Source organism: Zingiber officinale, chromosome 6B (genome assembly GCF_018446385.1).
Source record: "Zingiber officinale cultivar Zhangliang chromosome 6B, Zo_v1.1, whole genome shotgun sequence".
In the NCBI taxonomy this organism is placed as follows: Eukaryota; Viridiplantae; Streptophyta; class Magnoliopsida; order Zingiberales; family Zingiberaceae; genus Zingiber; species Zingiber officinale.
This window is the reverse complement of record NC_055996.1, coordinates 117148247-117160836: the sequence shown is the minus strand read 5'-3', so window position 1 is coordinate 117160836 and position 12590 is coordinate 117148247. Positions and strand designations below refer to the sequence as shown.

The 12590-nt window shown below is 34.7% G+C and overlaps 2 protein-coding genes and 1 pseudogene across 2 annotated transcripts; 2 read left to right on the top strand and 1 right to left on the bottom strand.

The window, feature by feature from the left end:
- The first annotated feature begins 283 nt into the window (after positions 1-283).
- On the top strand, positions 284-1713 carry LOC121989148 (annotated as a pseudogene).
- A 17-nt stretch (positions 1714-1730) lies between these two features.
- Positions 1731-8421, bottom strand: LOC121989149 (early nodulin-93-like). Its single transcript, XM_042543016.1, has 4 exons — positions 8263-8421; positions 6568-6629; positions 6264-6339; positions 1731-2019 (listed from the first exon to the last, which is right to left on the bottom strand). The coding sequence occupies exons 1-4, from the start codon at positions 8324-8326 to the stop codon at positions 1928-1930; spliced, it is 294 nt and encodes a 97-aa protein (XP_042398950.1). The 5' UTR covers positions 8327-8421; the 3' UTR covers positions 1731-1927.
- Positions 8422-10573: 2152 nt separating this feature from the next.
- Positions 10574-11122, top strand: LOC121991441 (protein FAR1-RELATED SEQUENCE 4-like). Its single transcript, XM_042545441.1, has one exon. The coding sequence runs from the start codon at positions 10574-10576 to the stop codon at positions 11120-11122; it is 549 nt and encodes a 182-aa protein (XP_042401375.1).
- Positions 11123-12590: the final 1468 nt, after the last annotated feature.

Genomic DNA, 12590 nt, shown 5'->3' with positions numbered 1-12590 from the left:
AAGTCCGTTACAGTAGTTTGTTGATGGGATTCTCTAGCGTCACTATTGCATGGATGACGAATCTTACCCAAATAATTAATTCTTGATTTATAAGGGTGACATTAAAAAATTTAAATAATTTGAATTTTCAAAAATCTAAATAATTTATATATTATTATATTACATACGCAACGCGTGTGAACGATTACACTAGTATTAATTAACATTTTTATGTAAATTATAAAAATAATGACGTGTACGCAAAAGTTGAACTCCACTTTTTGATTGTAGAGGTGAAGTGTTGTTTACTTTGTTTTTAGTCAAAGTGTGAAGTTTTTTCTTTCCTTTGATAACTCCAAACATCAAATTCCTTTAAATATAACAAAATGGAATTGTATTTGTTGATAGAATTCGAATAGGGCATTCGAAAACTATAAACTTACAAGAGTTTGTGTTTCCCCCATTCATTGTATTTAAACAATTATGATCGATTTTTTTGGTTAATCATTAACCTCTTTTTTGTTCAATATTTGCTTCGAAAAAACATATATTTGCTTCGAAATTGTGCGGCCGAACGACATCTTCTCTTTTCTTTATTTAGAAGCCAAAGCGGGGGAAGACGAAGATCAATAACGGCCCCTGTCAAATCCTTTCCGAGGTAAGGTTCCGCTGCAATGGAGCCCTTCCAATCCCTTCCTTTCCTTCTCCTCTACGGCTCCGCCATCGCCATCGCCATTGCCTCCGCCGACTCTTCTCACTCCCTCCTCCGCATGCGCATCGCTCCCGCCGGCGTCGGAGGAGCCGCCGACGGCCTCTTCTGCGACAGCTGGAGGCTCTCCGTGGAAACCAACAACGCCGGGTACTGGAGGACCATCCCGCCCAAGTGCCTCGAGATCGTAGCGACCTACGTGAACGGGGACCGCTACTTGTCCGACTCCGATATCATCGCCGTTGACTGCTTGTCCTTCGCCGAGACTGTCCGGATCGTGGGCGACAAGAAGGATGTGTGGGTCTTCGACATCGACGAGACGCTGCTTTCCAATGTTCCCTACTATTCCGTCCACGGATTCGTGTAATAAATGCCCTTACAACAATTAGATCGATTCGGATAACTACGTTTTTCTTTCACCTTTGATCAGATCGGAAGCTTTCAATGAAACTTCATTCGACGAATGGGTGGCCCTGGCGAGGGCTTCGGCTTTACCTGCAAGTCTAAGGTTGTACGATCAACTACTCGGTCTCGGATTTCAGATCGTTCTTCTCACAGCTCGAAGTGAGAATCAAAGAAACGCCACTGAGAAAAACCTGTTGCTCGCTGGTTACCATTCGTGGGAAAGGATTATTTTAAGGTGTGTTCTCAAACCTTCAAATAGGATTCCCATCATGTCTTACATGTAACCTACAACTATCTAGCTTCACAATACAGGCAAACCTCTGACTTCGGTAAGCCCGCGGTGTCGTATAAGTCGGAAAGGCGAGCAACGCTGGAAGCAGAGGGATTCAGGATTCATGGGAACTCGGGGGATCAATGGAGCGATCTGTTGGGTATGCCGATGGCTGATCGCTCCTTTAAGCTCCCTAATCCCATGTATTACATTAAATGATCTATAGAGATATTGCAGTGATTCCTTAGACATATTGTTCAAATTTGGACAAATCTGTATTCATTGGTCGAACAATCTGTATATAATAAATTAAAATATTTGTGCTTCCTGTTTATCCACTTGAACAAAATTGTCATGTTTATACTCTTCAGAGAAAAAAAAATAGATTTATTTATTTATTTATCGTGACAACAGAAAAGAGAAAAAAAATGTATCTACTGGCCAACAAAAACTAGTGAAGAAATATAATTAGCATGCATTATATTTTCGTTGAAACAAAGCACCAGCAACATTCCATAAATCAAACTTGAACATAGATAGTGGCTCAGACCAAGAGAAGGGGATCATTCTGGCTTATCATACTTGCCAATAGTATTACCTCTCGCACTGTGTAGAATGATTTTGTCAGCGGTAATGATGAAACCGGAAATAGATGCTGCAAAACGATGAAAATAAATGATCGTTATATTGTTTCTACATCAGCTTGTTAAGGAATGTGCAAAGCTAGAATGCGTAGTACTTTTGAATTAAGCGAGCACTCCTATGTAACAATAGCATGGATTATTGTATGATTTGATTCATAATTATATGAAGGTGGAAATTAAGAAACAATTACAAGCAAATAAAGTTAGTCACTTCAAACGCCCCAAAAGTCAGCAAACATAAGAAACAAGACACTGCAAAGGTTTGAGATATTTTTGCTCATCTGAAATGTGGAATAGAATGAAATTTTGGCATTCAGGTTCACATGTCACACCTGAAAGAAAAGAAGGATTTGGAGAATTCTAGGGATGTTGGACAAGCAAACTTACTCTAGGTTGTATTTCCTATGTGGCAAAAAGAAGAAGAAACAAGGCGGCGAAGAGTTTTCTCTACTGACTTTCTCTCTGCATTTCCTTTGGCTAAAATGGAAGGAAGAACCGGAAGAAAAAAAAATAGCAGTTCATCGCAAAGTCATTTCTGTCTGATTTAAAGCAAAAAAGGCATTCAGATCCGTTTCCATCCGATTTAGGTGGAAAAGGCATGGTACCCAACTCCAACCTAGAAAAAGTAAAATTAATTTTGTTTCAAATAAAAAAAATTATTTAATGCTTTTGACAATTAACTCACCTTATCCTTTGCTTGCACACCAAGTGCTTGTTGAACTGACTACACCGAGTGCATATATACCACCCAGTTTCAACTGATCTCCCAAAGAAAATAATATCATATATGCTAAGTGGGATTAATAGCTGAACTTCAATGAACAAGAAGGTTGGATAATGTGTATGCAGATGTATGCAATCGCACACATATATGGTATGATATCATGCATTCACAATCCATGTCCTCTCGGGATGGGCAATTGGCTAGCGTATGATAGCATTGCCATCATAAGATTTAGGGGTCAAATCCCGACTAGTAGTCGGATGCCTATCCTCCCCCATGCGAATTTGATATCCGACCTAAATGGAGGAAGATATGGAGGGACTATCGATACCCAATATTCAACTCAAATACCTGATTAAATAATATATATACATATATTAAAAAAAAAATCTTTTTCCAAAATCCACTATTTTTGTTGATATTAGGAGGAGGGTATTTAGATGTTTAATCTATTTTTAAATTATATATATATATATATATATATATATATAGAAGATATTCAATCCTTTAATCGGTATGAGTATGCCCATTGAATATCCTATACCTGATAAGTATAGGGACAGTGGATATAGAATCTGACCCGAACTCGACCCATTAATATCCCTACTTTTGCCACCATGCATACACAATCCATGTTAAAATTTAATATTAGTTATACTGACAATGCATAAATCTAGTGTAAAAAATGAGCTTATATTTACCATATATGAAATTTCAAATTAATAGGTCTCAGCAATCAATATAAACAACCTTTACATCCAGAACTATTAAATCAGTCATTGTATAAAATCCAATATCTTACATAAATTGGGTGAGTGAATCAAGCATCAAGCTCAATGTGGATGCATAAATCTACAAAGGTGACAATGATTGTGCATGATGACCATGCCAAACCAACATCGTCACAATTATACAAAGCCATGTGGGTGTTATATTACTCGTTACAGTTGTATTTCATCGCAACCTAGAGTAACATAAAGTCATTTTGAGCTAAGAAACTGATTCAAGTCAATTCATTATATTTCATCACCACCTAGAGTAACATAAAGTCATTTTGAGCTAAGAAACTGATTCAAGTCAATTCATTATATTTCATCACCACCTAGAGTAACATAAAGTCATTTTGATCTAAGAAACTGATTCGAGCCAATTCATTATATTTGTTGAATAATATATTGACTTGAATTTGTCCTCAATGAATTCCCTCGAGTTATGGACAATAGATTAATTATCATGGACAGATAGGTAAGATCAAACATAGAATTGCAATCAATTAGGGAGGCACATGCACTGATTTGGCATGATGACAACAATTAGGCCACATTTTACATCAATTATTATATTTATGTTACAGTCCTTATTTTGAGTAGTATGTTAGTGTATCATGGGCATCGAGCTATACAAGTGGCATTCTAGTCAAACTAGATTCTTGCTACCATATTCAACATCAAGCACTACCATTCTCACACAGAATTCTAAGAACTCAAAATTCAAAATTTCATTAATAAGAAGATAATCAACAAGAGTGGGTTGGGTCCTTTTTAAAAGCCCAACCATAACTCAATCTTCCAACCCTGCAAATTTGGTAAACAAATAACCAATTCATGAACAACTTTTCCTACTAAATAAAGTATAAATTTTCCTACTTTCTCTTGACTCCCTTAAAAACAAAAATCTATAACTTTTAAAAATTTATAAAATAAATTTATAACTAAACTCATCTAAAATCTCCAATATAATTTTTCTATAAATTGTATTTGGATGATTTTGCAAAACCAAGTAAAATTAAGGATTATAGGAGTCATCTGATCTCCCCCCAGCCCAACTCCATCACGCTGCTACCCACCCCCTTTATCATATTGACACCTGCACTCCATGTCTCCATCTCATCTCTCATGTGTACCCACTTCCCCAAGTACTCTTATCATCATGAGAGGCATAAAACCCAATGTGTGAGATCATCAACAGACGTGTGAAGCATCTAGTTACTAAATCCTAAAAATGTAGATTGTCAATGGCCCATGAGGGCACAAGTTCTCAAAAAAGAAGAAAAAAAATCATTTACTGATTTGTTGTTACAGAATCATGGAAGTTTGTGTTTTCATATATTAACTATGTTCATGCCTGCAAGGTTAAAAAGTTTCTTAACTCATGTCTCATTGATGTATATGGATAATGGTCATACCTTCATAGTTATGAAATGCGTGCACCTGGTTACACCTAGGCGCAAGGTTCATCCAAGCACACCATTTACACCAGGCACAGTACTTGAATGAAGCGCACTTAATCGCACGCCTTTTGAGAGGTTAAGGAGCACTTGAGGAGCGGTTTTCCTCACCTCATTGAAGTTTAATTTTAAAGTTCAATCCATACCTTTAATTATCCTTTAAATTAATTATATTGCATTAACTTGCATACATGCGACACATTTTTATTGCGTGGTTCTTCCCCTCCCCTAGAAAATGAACTTCAACTCCCTTAGTCGAGGACGGATCCTCTTGACCGTACTTTGCGGTCCAGAGGATGAACCACTCCATTCATTGGTGGGATCTTCTAGACCCCACTGATTATACATGTAGGGTCCAGTTTATCTCACCAATGAGATACCCCTGGTCTAGAAACGGACAAGGGGTAGGGGTACAGAGGATTTCATCAGCCTTAGTCTCTTGCAAACTTATTTCATTGATTTTCTCTCAATGTGACTCTTCCTCTCCCACAAAAAATCAATATCAACCTTCCCTCACCGCCAACGTATTTCACTGATTTTCTATGTGGTGCTACTTTTCAAAAATCTGCACCACTTTGATGCTGATTTTGGTGCTGATTTCCAAAATTAGCACCACTTTGATGTTGTATTTTGAAAATCAACACCACAGTGATGGTGTTCTTTGAAATACAGCACTACAGTGGTGTTGTTCTTTGAAATACAATATGTTGTCTTTGAAATACAACATGTTGTCCTTTGAATGCACTACTAGGTAAAACAGAAAATCGATTAAGATTTAGATACAAATCTGAAACAACCGACAATGATGGTAATGATATGATTGGGGAAAATGATGAAGATTTTGATGATTTAGGTATTTAAAGTTTAATTTTGATTATAAAGATAAACTATTTGAATGTTAATGAATTTTATATTTACATTATTGTTTAATAGTTTGTGAAATATTTAAATTTTATTAGTGAAATATTTTGGCAAAAATTCTTCATATATGTTTGAATTGGAAAAATTTATACCCAAAGCGCCTTATTTTGGTAAGGCATGCGCCTCACCTTGCACCTAGCACCTTAGGCTCTACAACATCTATGCACTTTTGAGCGCCTCACACGTTAAATAACTATGCATATCTTGATACTTATGTGCACTAGTACTTCCTCTTTCCTACATCATACACAAACATTTTACCAACAGACTCAGGCTATTTTTTTTTCAAGATACAACATTTAAAATAGAGTAATCTAACTCTCAAAAAAAAATCAAAAGTGAGAAATCCACCAGCATTGACTAATATTCTTTAGAGAACAAACCTGCCGTTATAATCAGTGCTTGAGCATTGTATTTGAGGTTACGTTTGGCCCAAGGAATAACACGACATCCAACCAACTGAAACAAAAATGTCAAAGTCAGGAAAATCCAAATTGAGAGAAATATAGAAATAACAAGTGTGAATATCGAGTTGTACTCAGTTGATCCATGTTAACATTGAAAATTGAGTAACAGATTTCAATAGTTTGGTAATTCTCAACTGACGTGGCACGAGCATATTCAATATACAATGAAGGTATGGAAAATTCAGGATGAAAATAGAGAAGTATTAGAAAGAAAACACACCGTAGGCACGGCAGCAATTGAACCAGTTAGTGCAGCTGTCTTAAGTCCAGCATAAACTGCTTCTGTGGAACAAAAGCACAGAAGTAAGAAAGTGAGTCGGTGATTCATAAACAAGGCCAACTAAAAACATATATTAACAAAAAAAAATTATGCTATGTAGCTAATAATAAAAAAAATCAATTCATTCAAATTCAAAAAGGAGGAAATGGCAAATAAAGGCCATCATATGATACCAGAAGGCCAAAAAGCAATGGCACTCTATTACATTAACAACGAGTATTATTTATTATAAATAGAAAAGTCTCAATTAAAGGGCAAAGAACATTTCACAAGAACTCAAGGCAGGTTTTGAACCAATATAGCCAGCCATAAGTAATAAGTACCAGTCCAATAAAGAAGAAATCATGATTATAAAACTCCTATCATCAATGAGAATATCTTGTTTATTTATATAGTAACGGCAATATATCTTGCATCAAACTTTAAATGATCCTCAATGCGAATAAGAAAATTATTTAAGAACCCAAAACAGGAATTTTTTTTCATGGGAAACACAAAATAAAGACAAGAAATATAGAAATTAGGTTGATAGCACATCTTAAACGACCAGGCACAGATTGTTACACATAGATAACCTGAAAAAAGTAAATTTTTGCATAATATAAACAATTACAGACTAATTGAAATAGAAGCATCAATAATCACCATCCAGAATATCCAGATTAATTAATTATTTAAATTAAAAACAAAAGCATTTTTTAAAACATGAATTGATAAAAACATCAGAATTAACCAAAATCGCCCCTTTACTTTTGGTCAGCACAACAAGCAACTAATCTAAAAAGTATTATTGTGCAAATCCACATAGTGCTGTTAGAAATCACTTAACTTCCCTGCATTATGTTAGCGTAATAAGCAACTTAATGCACTCCCATAAAATGCAGCATGTAATTCAACAGAGCATCCAAAACCTACTGATGCCTTACAGTAGAAATTAATTTGAGAACACTAGAACTAACTACTTTTAGATTGATTCAAAAATATTGCCTTTTGTTCCCAATATTCTACCGTTTTATATTTAAAATGACTACATATTCTAATTTAATACTTCTAACCTCATAAGAATCATTCTAATCTTCTACTTTATATTAGATTTTACATTTTCATTGGATCACAAAAGGTTGATATTTTTTAATAAATTAAGATTCTCGTTTACCTTAACTTTAAAGAAGCTATCAGTTTAAAATTGCTATTGAATCAATTGCTTGCCATCAGTACCAACCCTAATTCCGGGAAAAAAAAGTCTGGAAACAACTATTAGTTTGAAACTGGCTCATCTCGAAGTTTCTAAGCCATCGCTTTAACTCTTGAGAGATCCTATCCTCATTCCTACTCTTTCTCGCCTTCTCTACTGCTTCTTACCATTGGTTATCGCATATCTGCGTATGTCGTCATGTCGACTTGGTAAAAAATATGTGCTTGTATTGAGAGACTCTTTCTCAGACAAAAATTTGCTAGCTACTAAGATCTCCGATCAGCATACACATGTAAGTGAGAAATTATTAGCTTTTTCAGAGATATCAATCATTTTAATTTCAACATAAAACTGATATGATATTAACAGGTGAGAGACGATTTCACATGAAAAAAAGTTAGGATCGCGCATGAACAGAAATCAGAAGCCATAACTCATACCTCGAACGGTACTCTTAGAATTCGAGATCTTCTCCTCATTCGGTGAAGCGATCACAGGATTCATAGCTCTCGATCAATCTTTTTCCCTCGCCGATGCAGAAACCCCCTTAGGATTTTCTCAACAATTTTATGTCCGCATAGCATATATTTAAGCGAAACCTACGTGTGCACCAACCCAGCAACAGTTTGGGTTATTAGCATACCGTGGGGCCCGTAGTCATACCCAATAACTGCAGGGTATAACTTGGTCACTCGTAGACGGAGTCGGCAATAATATTGCTCGAACGAAGAGAAGCCAAGCTGGCGTTTTCCTTCTCGATGAGTTGCGACTCTGTCTTACAGGGAAAGGCCGAATGAAGAATCGACGGTGGATCTGGACAACTTCATAAACAGACGGTGGATCTGGATGAACCTAAATTCCTTACGTTATATTTTCCATATGGGTAAAAATAAATTAGTTTATGAAATCATCGATCAATTAATGAGATTTTAAAACTTGATTAATTTGGCCAACTAGATTAGGCTCATTTATGTGAAATTAACTCTTCTTTTAGATAACCTGGGAACGACCATGAATTGGGTTCGTTCGATCTCACCTCTGCAGGCAATGCTTGAACCATTAATTTGTTGACACATGTATCTTTTTTTTTCCTTTTTAAAACCCTTAATTGAAATCAAAACTCAACCATGGTTGAATTTTTTGAAGCGATAATTACTAGGGAAGTTGGACCATCAAAATTTATCGTAAATTTCATATCCCCGTTCTCTCATCACAGAGTTTCCACTTATCCCCGATGAATGCAACTCTCCAAAAAACAACGTAGTCCCGCCGTCGCTGTTCAAGATTCTCTCCATTTTGTTTACGGTAAGAAAGGAGTTCTCATTTGAAAGAGAAACATCTTATTTTTTTAGCCTGTCATTTTTTTTTGACATTCCATATCCGACCGTTCTCTCGTCACAGAGATTCCATCCATTGCCAACGAACTCCCCTCCCCTACAGTATAAAAGGGGTAAAAAAAATTTCCTCACTATTTTGAACCACTGCTGCTGGCAGATTCTAGTGGTTTTGAGATTTCGAACAATTTTCACATCGAAGATAACATTCACGGTGAAAAATGAATGATAATAATTCATTGTCACTTGAAGAGCTGGAGGGGGACTACCATCAAGAAGTTGAAAATGATCCTATTTCAGAATTACAATATGGAGCCCCTGATTTATCTATGCCAAAAAATGTCAAGGTACAAGTTGAAAACTCTATTGTAGATATTTTGGAAAGTAAGCTACAAGTGGATACGATTGTGAACAGTGTTGAAGATGCTTATTTATTATATTGTCAATATGCACATGCTAAGGGATTTAGTGTGAGAAAGGGTGATCAACGATGTTTTTCTCATACTAATGAACTTCAATCAAAGGAATTTAATTGTTCATGTCAAGGTTTGAAAGACGAAAAAGGTGTTGAGATTGCAAGGTTGCAAACATAGTTCTGCATTGAAAACATATGGGAAAGATCATGAATTTATAAGAGAAAAAGATATCTCCATTGACATGAAGCCTTTTGGGTAGAGCCCAAGAATAAAATCATTAGGGCTTAGGCCCAAAGTGGATAATATAATGTCATTGTGGAGATATTTAAATTCTTTTTTATCCAACAAAAAGTTCTAGTAAAAGGATTCCAGATTATCAAAAGTCGATCACTAGAATTAATCGTAAAGCCAAACTGAAGATTACAAGAGAGAAAGAGGGTGAATGGCGAGTGAGTAGATTCAATATATCACATGCAAAACAATCAACTTTAGAAGCTATGGTAAATGTTGGAATATCTATCTGTTGTGTTATTTCTTTTATGGAAAATGAAGCATGTGGACCCGAAAATTAGGTTTTATTAGAAAAGATGCATATGACCATATAAGTCAGCTGAAAAAACATACCAAAGTTAAGAATGGAGATGCCATTGTACTTATTCAGTATTTTATAAATAAGGCCAATAAGGAGAATTACTTTTACTGGAATGTACGATTGGATGATAACAATAGGTTGATGAACTTTTTCTTTAGGGACTATAAATGTGCGGTTGATTATGAATATTTTGGTGATGTTCTGTCAGTTGATACAACATATAAAACAAATAAGTATAATTTGATATGTGCTCAATTTGTTGGTATAAATCACCATATGCCAAATGTGTTGTTTGGCTTGGCCTTATGTAAAATGAAACCGAAAGTTCTTTTGAGTTGTTATTTAAATATTTCTTGATTCTATGAATGAAAAGCAACCTCAAACTATCTTTTCAGACCAATGTCAAGCCATGATGAATGCTATTGTAATAGTTTTTCCACATTCACATCATCGTTTATGTCAATGGCATATAAATCAAAATGCCCCCTCACACTTTGGGAGTTTAAATGGTGATTCAGCTTTTAAAAAATTGTGGCATAAATGCATGACTTATTATGAATCTAAAGATGAATTTGAGGCCCAATTGAGATATATGATTGATAAATATAATTTGGATGATCATAAATGGTTGAATGGGATCTACAGACTTAAAGAAAAATGGGCTACTACTTTTAGCAATGGAAAGTTTAGTGTGGGACTTTTGGCTACTTCGAGGAATGAGGTCACTAATATGATTTTGAAAAAAGCAGGTAATAAGATAAGTTCTTTGTATGAATTTGTGATGAATTATGCAAAGATTCATGATAATTGGCGGGTAAAGGAGAAGGCTGAGGATACTCGTTGTCTTCATGATAAGGCTGCACAAATTTTGAAAAATCATCCATTGTTGATTCATGTTGCTAATGTTTATATAATTACCATATACCAGTTATTTGAAATTGAATTGCAAATATGTTGAACCACCATCTTGTTTTGGTAATGATCAGAATTGAATCATGATGAAAGTAAAATCTCATGATAAAAATTCAAGGATTAAGCACGTGGTATTCAACAAGCAGAATCATGAAACAAAGTGTAGTTGTCATAAGTTTAAGGTGATGCGGATTTTGTGTAAGCATGCTTTGATGGTATTTAACTATATGGATATCACTGTTTTACCCAACTATTATATTCTGAAGAGATAGATGAAAAATGAAAGAAATAGAGTTAACTCTAATATTCAAGAAAGTGGCAGCGGTGGTATTGGAGGTTATGTATCTGAAATGGCATTTGTCAACCAAGTAATGAGATCGATATATGATTTAACTCAATTGAGTAAATCACATGGGGATGTGAGAAAAATATTATGAAGGCTGGTTGATAATACAAAAGATGAAATCTCCGAACTTGTCTTGAAGTTGAGTGTAGATGATGAGACACTGTGTGATGATATTCGAAGTGATGAAGTTTGCATACATAACCCACTTATTGCTAAAGCAAAGGGAGTTACAAATGCAAATATTACACGACACTGGGATCGTACGAGCAAAAAAAGAAAAGGAAAGAGAAGCTCAAATTTCAAGTAAGTTTTCATTTATTCAAAATTTTATTCATATAATCATTATATAGTTAATCAACCACTAAGTTTGTAATTTTCTTGGACTTGCTAGGTGCAAAAGGAACCAAAAGGAAGTGGACCAACACAAAGGAAATGAATTATATACCATCACAACAACACTCAAATTCCACTCTATCGCAATATCCGTCTGCATCTCCTCAAGTTCCATCTCTACTGGGGCATAATCATCATTTTTTCCAGTATTCAAATCAAATGGTAACTAATTCTTTTTTAATTTTCAATACGGAAGATGAATTTGGACACAATCAATATTTATATTTTATATTTATTTTTTTATAAAAAATACAGTTTGAAGGTCCTCATTTATCACAATTTTAGAGGTCCTCGTATCAGTTTGGGGGTCCTCATTCTTCACAAGTAAGAAATTTTATCGAAGAAAATTAAATTTATTTACAAATTCAATAAATTATTGTTAAGGGACATGGACATGATCATATGATCATGATATCTGAAGAAGCATGAATTATTGATGAGGATGCTATTATTGACGATAGAATTCATACACATATTATTAATGATAACATATAGTATATATAAATACCATTACGAGTGAAAATAAGAAAATATATAAATTAGGAAAATAATAAGTATTTCCTAATAGTAATTATTATCTAATAACTAGGAAATAAATAACTATTTTCTAATAATAATTATTCTCTAAAAATTAGGAAACAAATAACTATTTACTTATAATAATTATTTCATGATACGCTCTCTCAAGATGGTGTTCCAGAAATGACATCAATCTTGCTGCAAATAGCAAACAACTGAGGTCGAGAAAGTGACTTTGTAAGTACATCAACCAATT